Below are 12,579 nucleotides of genomic sequence, written 5' to 3'. Positions count from 1 at the left end.
AAAGCTCAGTCTTCATTCCAATCCCAAAGAAAGGCAATGCCAAAGAATGCTCAAACTACCGCACAGTTGCACTCATCTCACACGCTAGTAAAGTCATGCTCAAAATTCTCCAAGCCAGGCTTCAGCAATATGTGAACCGTGAACTTCCAGATGTTCAAGCAGGTTTTAGAAAAGGCAGAGGAACCAGAGATCAAATTGCCAACATCCGCTGGATCATGGAGAAAGCAAGAGAGTTCCAGAAGAGCATCTATTTCTGCTTCATTGACTATACCAAAGCCTTTGACTCTGTGGATCACAATAAGCTGTGGAACATTCTGAAAGAGATGGGAATCCCAGACCACCTGACCTGCCTCTTGAGAAACCTGTATGCAGGTCAGGAAGCAACAGTCAGAACTGTACATGGAACAACAGACTGGTTCCAAATAGGAAAAGGAGTACGTCAAGGTTGTATATTGTCACCCTGCTTATTTAACTTCTATGCAGAGTACATCATGAGGAACGCTGGGCTGGAAGAAGCACAAGCTGGAATCAAGATTGCCGGGAGAAATATCAATAACCTCAGATATGCAGATGACACCACCCTTATGGCAGAAAGTGAAGAGGAACTCAAAGGCCTCTTGATGAAAGTGAAAGAGAAGAGTGAAAAGGTTGGCTTGAAGCTTAACATTCAGAATACGAAGATCATGGCATCTGGTCCCATCACTTCATGGGAAATAGATGGGGAAACAGTGGAAACAGTGTCAGGCTTTATTTTTTTGGGCTCCAAAATCACTGCGGATGCTGTTTGCAGCCATGAAATTAAAAGACGCTTACTCCTTGGAAGGAAAGTTATGACCAACCTAGAGAGTATATTAAAAAGCAGAGACATTACTTTGCCAACCCAGGTCCTTCTAGTCAAGGCTATGGTTTTTCCAGTGGTCATATATGGATGTGAGAGTTGGACTGTGAAGAAAGCTGATCGCCGAAGAACTGATGCTTTTGAACTGTGGTGTTGGAGAAGACTCTTGAGAGTGCCTTGGACTGCAAGGAGATCCAACCAGTCCATCCTAAAGGAGATCAGTCCTGGGTGTTCATTGGAAGGACTGATGCTGAAGCTGAAAATCCAATACTTTGGCCACCTGACGTGAAGGGCTGATTCATTTGAAAAGACCCTGATGCTGGGAAAGATTGAGGGCAGGAGAAGGGGACGACAGAGGATGAGATAGTTGGATGGCATCACTGACTCAATGGACATGAGTTTGGGTGAACTCCAGTAGTTGGTGATGGACAGGGAGGCCTGGCATGCTGCAGTCTATGGGGTCTCAAAGAGTCAGACATGACTGAGCAACTGAACTGAACTCAACTTATTAACACACTTGTAATCAATAAGTATCCAAGTCACAGCATGGTGAAGCCTGTGGCTTGATCAAATTCAGTGAGTCTGGGTTTTAAGGATATTGTTGAAAGATTGGAGATCAAGTCCAAGAGTTCTGATTTCTGATTTCACAGATCTAAGTATTGTTCTTTCTGTTCTTATCTTCTTCACTCTGTCCCTTAAACTCTTTGTGTTCTTTCCATGTTTTAAAGTATTACATAATTTGAGTTAAGAAATTGTGTTTGAGGGAAAGACATTCTACTATGGAGTTCTATGTCAGGTGGAATAATAGAAGGAGTGCAGCAAAGCAGATTTAAAAAAAAAATTTTTCTTTAACCATGCATTGGAACATTTAGTTTTTCATGCTGCTTTGTTTACTGGCTTGGATAGATGAGGCATATTTGAGAAGCAAGTTTATTTAAAAGTTTTTTAAAGTAGCTGATTCAGCACATGTATGTGTGCATAGACAGACATTAAGTATGTTAAGATCAGCTCAGTATATGGTGTTGGACGCTGCTATTTTTCAGACTTCTTCAGCCAGAAGTGAGTGATCTGGGAGCTTTCTGGCTGTTCCACCTGCAAAGAGGGCTGAGGGAATCAATATTTCAGGTTCACTTCCAATCCATTTTCCACAGCTGCCAAGTACTTGTTGAAAAGCTTGAAAGTATTGATTAACTTAGCAAGTTGAGACTAGTAGATCATTGTTAACAGTAGTGCTGAGGTCTCAGATATAGTTTTAGAAAAATAGCTTCGTATCTGTCTTTACTTGGAGTGTCTTCCGTTTTTGAATTCTGTTTTTTAAAATTAGGTCAGTGAGGACCCCACGAGTGGAAAAGGAAATCACTCATGTTTAATTGTCAGAAAGCATGATGGAAAGAAAAGGAGTACAGCAAAGCAGATTTTAAGGAAAAAAAAAAAATTTTTTTTGTAACCCTGCATTGAAGCACTTTGTATTTCATGCTGCTTTGTTTACCAGCTTGGATAGACGAAGGATATTTGAGAAGTGAGCTTATTTAAAAGCGTTTAAAAGTAGCTGGTTTTCTTGTTTAGCATTGACTTAGGGGCTCGGAGGCCAGTTTGTGTGTCATTTAATAACTCCGTGGTTTTATGACCAGTTTATTGCTTAGTTGACTCCTGGATTTCCAGTTTCCTCAGGTGATATGATGGGGGTCAGAGTAGGTAGTTTTTTGCTAAGTAATTATAAAGCAGCCCCTATCTACATGAAGTGCTTTGCAGATAGGGAAGATACCTAACTCTCACATGGACCCGAGAGGTGGGAATGATGCCTGTGGTAGGACAAATTGGTCACGACTGGACTCAGGAGAGTGAACCAGTGGGAGATCCAGGAGATGAGAGAAGTGATGAAGTTTGAAAACTGAGAAGGTAATTGCAGTTTGAAAAAAAATTTTTCAGGCTAGTACAACATGTAGGGCTGATTTGTATTTAGGGCTAACAGAATCAGTTATTTATTTATTGAGAATGTGCTTATTGAGTCCGTACGTACTGTGTCCTTAATAAATAACGTTTTTAAATGAATGAATGAATACACTCATTTGGTTTAATGAGCCCTGGAATGACACACTAAACTGAACTCATGGAAGAATTTAGACTCATTTCGAAGTCGTCTAATTAGCTTTGCCTTGGAGGTTTTCTCACAGTTGACAGGCTCCCCACTGTCCCCATCATGAACTGACAGTTTCTATCTCTGTGTCACTGCACTGGTTGCTCTCCTGCACGAGTATTTCTAAAGACAGAGAGTTCATTCCTGTGAGCCTCGGGGCTTATATTTAAAAGATGGTTTTCATAAAATTCTATGATATGTAGGAGTTTATTTTTTATTACATAGTTGGAACATTCTATTTTCTAAGACAGGTGATTAGACATCAAGTCTATTAACAATTTAGAGGATTGGCTTTAATTCAGGTGTTGCAGATACAGTAGGTTAACGTCCTTTCTGTTTTCCTTTTGTATAATACTTCTGTTTGCTTATCCCTTCTGCTGTTCAAGCTGTATCTGTTTCTAGAGAAATAGTAATGAACTTTTAAAAGAGTGAGGCCATATGTGACAGTGGATGCTAAAACCAGGGTTTGACATTTAGTATTATAGTTGGTAGAAGCTCTTAAAAGGTTAAAGATGTGTTTACTGTCCAAGCACCATTTTAACTACAGCATTGGAAGTTTTAGAAATCACTGATGTTGCTAGCACCATCTCCTGTTTGTACAGTTACTCTCGCACCCCTTTCCCAAACTGTGCTTTTGGGAAAGAAGTCATTGTGTGCAGCCCCCACTGAAATAGTAGTGAATTATGCTTCCCTCACTTTACACAGAATCGGACACGACTGAAGTGACTTAGCAGCAGCAGCAGCAGCACTTTAGGCAGAGTATCTGCATAAGCTCTTCACAGTTCTGCATGGGAGCTGGGTCTCTTCCTCCTCATGTATTAGTTTATTCAATCATTTATCACAGTATGGACTCATGGACAGTTTCTGCTGCACAGCAGAGTGAATCAGCCATTTAATTTGCTTCTATTAAAGCTCCCTTTTCGTCTTGTAAACTTCTGTGAGTTTTGACAAGTGTGTAGTGTTACGTGTGTGCTACTATACTGTTACATAGAACAGTTTCATCCTGTGAGTCCCCTGTGCTGCGTCTGCCCATCCTTCCCCACACCCCCAGTTTCTTGGCAACCACTGATCTTTTACTTTCTCAACAGTTTTGCCTTTTATAGAATGTAATTTGGATCGTATAATCTGTCGCATTTTCACACTGATTTCATTCACTTAGCAATAAATACTTAATGTTTCTCCATTTTGTGTGTTTGGCCACCAAACATGTTATCATCTAGAAATTTTGCATAGTCTGTGATCCATTGTGAGTTAATTTTTTTTGGAAAGATGTAGGGCCTGTGACTAGATACTGCTTTTTTTTGCATCTGGATGTCCCGTGTCTGTATCAAAGTGTCTGTGCCATTTTGCACTCCCACCTTTAGTGAATGAGAATTCCCTGCTGTTCTGCATTCTCACCAGCGTTTGATATTCAGGGTATTGGATTTCAGCTATTCTAACAGTTGTGTAATACTCTGTTTTTTTTTTTTTTTTTAAATTTCAGTTTCGTAACAACAAATGATATTGAGCATCTTTTTATTTTTTGAACATCTTTTTGTATTCATGTTTGGCATCTGTAATCATCTTTGGTGAAGTGTCTCACTAGATATTTTGTCTGGTTTTTAATTAAGTTGTTTTCTCGTTGGTGAGTTTTAAGAGTGCTTTTTTTTTTGAATACCAGTTCTTTTTGAGATATTTTGCAAGGTTTTCTCCAGTCAGTGGCTTGCCTTTTTATTCTCATAACAATGTATTTCACAGACTTGAGGTTTTTAATTTTAGTGATGTCCAGCTTGACAGTTATTTCCTTCATGGATTGTGCCTTTTGGTGTTTCATCTAAAATCTCATCGCCATACCCAAGATTTTTACCTGCGTTATCATCTAGAAGTTTCGCATTTTACATAGAGTTAATTTTTTGTGCAAGGTGTGAGGTATGTGACTGGATACTGCTTTTTTTTTGCATCTGGATGTCCAGTTGTTCCAGTGCCTTTTGTTGTACAGACTGTTCTTTCTCTCTTGAATTATCTCTGCTTCTTTGTCAAGGGGCAGTTGACTGTGTTTGTGTGGATTTTGTTCTGTCCTGGTGTCTCATGTGTTCGCTCACCAGTATCACACCCGCTCGATGATTGTGGCTTTGTAGTAAGTCTTGATGTCAAGTGGTGTCAGTCTTCCGACTTTGTTGTTCTTCAGTGCTGTCTTGTTATCCTGACTCTTTTTCCTTTCCATATAAACATTAGAATTAATTTGCCAGTATTCACAAAATAAGTTGCTGGGATTTTGATTGAGATTGCATTCAGTCTGGAGACTTAACTTGGGAAGAATGGACATCTCAGTCAAAATGAACATACAGTATTTTCCATTTGTTTATGTCTTATTCCTTTTGTCACAGTTTTCTAGTGTTTTGCATATGGGTTCTGAATATATTGTTAGATTTATACTTAGGTGTGTAAATTTTTTTGGTGGTTTTGTAAATGGTGTTGTGCTTTTAATTTCAAATTCCAGTCATTGCTTATATATAGGGGAGCAGTTGCCTTGCATGTCAACCTTGTGTCCTGTAATCTTGTAATTGCTTATTAGTTTCAGTTTTTGTTGTTGATTCTTTGAAATTCTCTACATAGTATGTCACGTCATTTGTGAAACAGTTTTATTTTTTTCCTTTTCAGTGCGTATGAATATCTTTTATTTCCTTTTCTCATATTATTACACTAATTAGGATTTCCAGTATGATACTGAATAGAAGTAATGAAGGAAGATATCATTGTCTTGTTCCCCATTTTAGGGGGAGATGATCCAGTTTCTTACAGTTGAGTGTGATGATAGCTGTAGACTTTTTGTATATGTTCTTTACAAAGTTGATGAAGTTTCTCTAGTCATAGTTTGCTGAGAACTTCTTGTCATGAATGGGTTTTGGATTTTGTCAGATATGTTTTCTCTATCAATCAATATGATCATACTTTTCTTTTAGCCTATTTTGATGGTGGGATTATATTAACTGCTTTTCTTTTTTAAATTCTCTAATATTTGAACTGACCTTGCATACCTGGGGTTAATCCTACTCTGTCATAGTGTGTAATTCTTTTTATACATTGTTGGGTTTGATTTGCTACTATTTTGTGAGGATTTTTCCTTCTGTGTTTATGAGATACTGTTACATAGTTTTCCTGTCTTATAATGTCTTTTTCTGGTTTTATTGTTAACAAACCTGCTTTTTTTCATTCTGCTTCATTCCCTTCTAGCCTTCTTCCATATACATTCTTTGACTTTGAGTGTGTGAATATGTCACACAAGTTTTGTTATTAATATATTTGTTCACTTAAATTGTTCATCTCTAACATCCATGCAGTCTCTGACAAAGCATTTTCTTATGGTGCTCCATAATTTTCATTGTATGGTTTTCATTTAATAACAGTTACATTTAAATTCATGTTGAATTTTACAATGAGAAATATCATAAGCTATTTACAGAAAATGGTTATATTTAGCAATCTCTAGATTTCTTTAGGAAAAATTTGTGGCATTTTCTTCTGTGGGATTATAGGGACTTTAAGATGATGGTAAGGGGATAACTTTCACTGTCCTTTGGCTAATAGGGAGAAATGTCATAGCTCTTTGTGCCTACGCAGGAACTTGTACCTAGAAAAAATTATGAGCTCATATGCCTTCTGAATGCAAGAGTGGTCACAGACCAGGCCTGGCTGGCAGCTGAGGATGGTCCTGTTCGCACTCAGCCCTCTTATGTTCTCCTTGCTCTCTTTCATCATTTGTTCCCAGCTTTTGCATGGAGCAGAAAAAAATAAGCTGAAAAAATGTTAAGTTGATTTTTCTCTCTTGTTTCGTTTCATCAGTGTTTCTACAACTAAAAAGTTTTGCAGGATATGACTCTTCTGAGAGTCAGAAGATAGTTGCAGAAAAGAAGAAATTTTAGGAGTTACTCAGTTGAGTAAAACACAAATAGAAAAAGTTAATTATTAATATTTTTTAATATAAAGATAAAAGTGACAAGCTGTTTCTATGTCTACTTTTTCACAGACGGAGAATTCCCCTAATGGACCAGATTGTGGTTATGGCTCCTTTCACCAGCAGTACTGGCTTGATGGGAAGATCGTTGCTGTGGGGGTGATTGACATTCTTCCATATTGTGTATCATCTGTATATTTGTACTACGATCCTGATTATTCATTTCTGTCTTTGGGTGTCTACTCTGCGCTCCGGTAAGATTGCTTTTGACAGTTGTAATGGGCCATATAGAACTTCAAATATTTCTTCATTTGATTATATTTTATTATATAACAGTAGAAATTCTGTTAGATAGTACATAATTTGTTGCTCTTTTAGTCTCTTATATATTTGTATTTAGATATAACATGTTTAGAACTGAGGCCACAACGTGTGTGCTTGTGTTGCTTCAGTAGTGTCCGACTCTTTGTGACTCCATGGACTTTAGCCCATCAGGCTCCTCTGTCCGTGGGATTCTCCTTTTCCTCCATCAGGGGATCTTTCTGACCCAGGGATCAAACCCACAGCTCCTGCATTGGCTTTTGTCTGATGGTAATTCCCTTTTTAAGGTATCCATCTTATCTAGTGTTTGAGAAGTCATTGCGATGCTTTTGCTGTTTAGTTTATGCATTTATTTAAACTCCCCTGTCAGAGCCGCTCAGTGGTTTTTAAATGTTACATTATTTATATATTTCTTGTCATCCCTATTTTGTTTGTATATATATCAGTTCTGTTCAGTTCAGTCGCTCAGTTGTGTCCGACTCTTTGCGACCTCATGAATCGCAGCACGCCAGGCCTCCCTGTCCATCACCAACTCCCAGAGTTTACCCAAACTCATGTCCATCGAGTCGGTGATGCCATCCAGCCATCTCATTCTCTGTCGTCCCCTTCTCCTCCTGCCCGCAATCCCTCCCAGCATCAGACTCTTTTCCAGTGAGTCAACTCGTCGCATGAGGTGGCCAAAGTATTGAAGTTTCAACTTCAGCATCCCATTCCTTCCAATGAACACCCAGGGCTGATCTCCTTTGGGATGGACTGGTTGGATCTCCTTGCAGTCCAAGGGACTCTCAAGAGTCTTCTCCAACACCACAGTTCAAAAGCATCAATTCTTCAGCGATCATCTTTCTTCACAGTCCAACTCTCACATCCATACATGACCACGGGAAAAACCATAGCCTTGACTAGACGGACCTTGGTTGGCAAAGTAATGTCTCTGCTTTTTAATATGCTATCTAGATTGGTCATAACTTTCCTTCCAAGGAGTAAGCGTGTTTTAATTTCCTGGCTGCAATCACCATCTGTAGTGATTTTGGAGCCCCCCAAAATAAAGTCTGACACTGTTTCCACTGTTTCCCCATCTATTTCCCACGAAGTGATGGGACCAGATGTGTGTATATATATATATATTAATTAAAGGTTATTTGAATTTGGCATAAATGAACTAAAGCCCTCTGAGTCTGTTGGAAGAAATGTACAATTATATAAAGTATATAGAACAGGACCAGGGAGTCCCTGACTGTCCATTGACTCTATAACCTCATCCAAAGATGTTTTCCTTTTTATGTCCATTGCTGCAAATGTATGCAACATAGCACACATGTTTTTAGGTACATTATCCTGATGATAAAAAGAGTGGGGTCTTGTCTCATGAAAATAATTTGTTTTTATTTTTATTCCTGCCTGTCTGTGTGTACATGCAGTAGAGGGAGGAGGATTGAGAATTTGTCTGGGAGCTTGTCTCTCTTTTCTCCCTGTTTGTCATTGAATCACTTTTTTCTCTTTGTTTTTCCCATTGTTTTCTCTGATGGTCATGATTTTCACATCAAGGTAAAACATACTTTGAGATTATTTTATTTATTGTACATGTGCTTTTCTCTGAATTATAAAAGTATCAGGGTTGATTTTTTTTTTTAAATCACTAGTTGATTTAAAACGAAATATGGTCCATAGTTAATTTTCTATGTGTTTCTCAGTGGCCCACATGCTGATATTTTCAACGTGACCTGACCTGTCTCTCAATACCACGTTATATAGCAGATTTTTAAAATACAGTGTTTACAACTGATCACTGTAATAATCTTTTATTTTTCTTATTTATTTAATTGCTTTTTGTGTAAAACTAATTAAAAACTATTCAAGAGTCTCTGTGGTATCTTTGTGACTGTGAAATTGGAACTGATTATTTAACAGCATTCATATTTTGTAACTTTGGAAGTGCATATTTCAGAAAAGATACTTCTTATTTGTACCAGAATTATTCAGTATTTCAAAATTATTGCCATTTTCTTCTTCCTTTATTTTTTGTATCTCTAACTTTACAGTGTGTAGCTGTGGATTTGTCTAGACTTCTCAGATCAATATTAAGAATATTTATTCATACAGAATAAATCCCAGCCTCTGTATGAAATATTTTATTTCTCAATGAACAAAAAGATATAGAAATCCTATTGCATTTGAGATTGCAAATAATCAATTCCCAGAAGAAACTGTTTCCAGCAGTCTATTTGCTGCTTGATCGAGCTGTTGAAAATTCTGGAGCTGTAGAGCTTTGAGGAAGTAGGAGAGGAGCCTGCGGAGCGTGACAGTTGGGGCCAGTGGAGGGTGAGGAGATTGCCACTGCACTGCAGCCTTTCAGTGCTCTGGAGAATCTCAGTTGCTGAGATTGCTGAGATTGTAGAAGAGGAAAGGCAGCCAGCAGATTGACATTATGAAGCGAAGCTGGGGAGAGTAGGTTACAAGTTACCAATTGCATTATTGATTTCAGTGTGTTTCAGTGAAACCTGTTAAATTTTTCCTCCATTTCTTCAGTATCTTAAGCAATCATATAGTCAATATAGAGTTTCTATATTTTAATTTGTAATTAAGTATAGATTTGTATGTAAGCTGGCCTTCAGATTTTAAAAATGTTTGAATTGGGGTTCATGAGTCTGGAATTTATTTACTCTTTCTTTTTTGGCAAGATGAATTTTAGAAGTGTAATTAATTTGTTTAACAGATATTTGAGCACAGTTTGTGTCTGGAAGTGTGTAGATGTGAATCAGACACTTCCAGCTTTGTTAAAGCAGACAGTAAATTAAAAAACTGACAGCAGAATTTTAGAGACTCCTTTGTCTATCCGGCTCAAAGGAGTTCATGTTTGGCTTCCCTGATAGCTCAGATGGTAAAGCATATGCCTGCAATGCAGGAGACCAGGCTTTGATCCCTGGGTTGGGAAGGTCCCATGGAGAAGGGAATGGCAACCCACTCCAGTACTCTTGCCTGGAAAATCCCATGGACAGAGAAGGCTATGGTTTTTTCCCGTGGTCATGTATGGATGTGAGAGTTGGACTGTGAAGAAAGCTGATCGCCGAAGAATTGATGCTTTTGAACTGTGGTGCTGGAGAAGACTCTTGAGAGTCCCTTGGACTGCAAGGAGATCCAACCAGTCCATTCTAGAGGAGATCAGTCCTGGGTGTTCATTGGAAGGACTGATGCTAAAGCTGAAGCTGCAATACTTTGGCCACCTCATGCGATGAGTTGACTCACTGGAAAAGACTCTGATGCTGGGAGTGATTGGGGGTAGGAGGAGACGGGGACGACAGAGAATGAGATGGCTGGATGGCATCACCGACTCGATGGACATGAGTTTGAGTGAACTCCAGGAGTTGGTGATGGACAGGGAGGCCTGGCGTGCTGTGATTCATGGGGTCGCAGAGAGTCGGACACGACTGAGCGACTGAACTGAACAACTGAAGCTTTCTTTACAGTCCAGCTTTCACATCCATACATGACCAGTGGAAAAACCATAGCCTTGACCAGGTGGATCTTTGTTGGCAAAGTAATGTCTCTGCTTTTCAATATGCTATCTAGGTTGGTCATAACTTTCCTTCCAAGGAGTAAGTGTCTTTTAATTTCATGGCTGCAGTCACCATCTGCAGTGATTTTTTAGCCCAAAAAGATAAAGCTTGTCACTGTTTCCCCATCTATTTGCCATGAAATTGTGGGACCAGATGCCATGATCTTAAGTTTTCTGAATGTTGAGTTTTAAGCCAACTTTTTCACTTTTCCTCTTTTACTTTCATCAAGAGGCTTTTTCGTTCTTTGTTTTCTGCCACAAGGGTGGTGTCATCTGTATATCTGAGGTTATTGATATTTCTCCCGCCAGTCTTGATTCCAGCTTGTGCTTCCTCCAGCCTAATGTTTCTCATAATGTACTCTGCATATAACTTAAATAAGCCAAGTGACAATATACAGCCTTGACGCACTCCTTTCCTGATTTGGAACTAGTCTATTGTTCCATGTCCAGTTCTAAGTGTTGCTTCTTGACCTGCATATAGATTTCTCAGGAGGCAGGTCAGGTGGTCTGGTATTCCCATCTATTTCAGAATTTTCCACAGTTTATTGTGATCCACACAGTCAAAGGCCTTGGCTTAGTCAATGAAGCAGAAATAGATGTTTTTCTGGAACTCTCTTGCTTTCTCCATGATCCAGCGGATGTTGGCAATTTGATCTCTGGTGCCTCTGCCTTTTCTAAAACCAGCTTGAACATCTGGAAGTTCATGGTTCACGTACTGTTGAAGCCTGGCTTGGAGAATTTTGAGCATTACTTTGCTAGCATGTGAGATGAGAGCAAATGTGCAGTAGTTTGAGCATTCTTTGGCATTGCCTTTCTTTGGGATTGGAATGAAAACTGACCTTTTCCAGTCCTGTGGCCACTGCTGAGTTTTCCAAATTTGCTGGCATATTGAGTGCAGCACTTTCACAGCATCATCTTTTAGGATTTGAAATAGCTTAACTGGAATCCCATCTCCTCCACTGGCTTTGTTCATAGTGATGCTTCCTAAGGTCCACTTGACTTCACATTCCAGGATGTCTGGCTCTAGGTGAGTGTTCACACAATCGTTGTTATCTGGGTCATGAAGATCTTTTTTGTACAGTTCTTCTGTGTATTCTTGCCACCTCTTCTTAATTTCTTCTGCTTCTGTTAGGTCCATACCATTTCTGTCCTTTATTGTGCCCATCTTTGCATGAAATGTTCCCTTGGTATCTCTGATTTTCTTGAAGAGATCTTTAGTTTTTCTCATTCTGTTGTTTTCCTCCATTTCTTTGCACTGATCACTGAGGAAGGCTTTCTTATCTCTCCTTGCTATTCTTTGGAACTCTGCATTCAAATGAGTATATCTTTCCTTTTGTCCTTTGCTTTTTCGCTTCTCTTCTTTTCACAGCTATTTGTAAGGCCTCGTCAGACAACCATTTTGCCTTTTTGCATTTCTTTTTTTGGGGATGGTCTTGATCACTGCCTCCTGTACAGTGTCACGAACCTCCATCCATCTGTGTATCAGATCTAATCCCTTGACTCTATTTCTCGCTTCCACTGTATAATCAAAAGGGGTTTGATTTAGGTCATACCTGAATGGTCTAGTGGTCTTTGCTACTTTCTTCAATGTAAGTCCAAATTTGGCAATAAGGAGTTCATGATCTGAGCCACAGTCAGGTCCCGGTCTTGTTTTTGCTGACTGTATAGAGCTTCTCCATCTTTGGCTGCAAATAATATAATCAGTCTGATTTCGATATTGACCATCTGGTAATGTCCATGTGTAGAGTCTTCTTGTGTTGTTGGAAGATGGGATTTGCTATGACCAGTGCGTTCTC

At 39.0% G+C, this 12,579-nt stretch overlaps 1 protein-coding gene across 11 annotated transcripts in view; it reads left to right on the top strand.

Annotated features, from left to right (window-relative positions):
- Positions 1–12,579, top strand: part of ATE1 (arginyltransferase 1) — a 156,456-nt gene that overhangs the window by 61,109 nt on the left and 82,768 nt on the right. For all 11 annotated transcript variants that reach the window (XR_016038806.1, XM_088842386.1, XM_055424506.2 and 8 more), the window contains one exon: positions 6,982–7,163. Coding sequence is in view for 10 of the 11 variants with exons in the window: in XM_088842386.1 (XP_088698512.1) it covers positions 6,982–7,163 (182 nt within the window). In the remaining variant the exon portion in view is untranslated. The remainder of the gene's footprint in view (positions 1–6,981; positions 7,164–12,579) is intronic.

The sequence above is a fragment of the Moschus berezovskii genome, chromosome 12 (assembly GCF_049115385.1).
Source record: "Moschus berezovskii isolate FMDL1 chromosome 12, NW_MosBer_1.0, whole genome shotgun sequence".
In the NCBI taxonomy this organism is placed as follows: domain Eukaryota; kingdom Metazoa; phylum Chordata; class Mammalia; order Artiodactyla; family Moschidae; genus Moschus; species Moschus berezovskii.
Note: the sequence above shows the minus strand (reverse complement) of the source record. Positions and strands in the feature narration are given on the sequence as shown.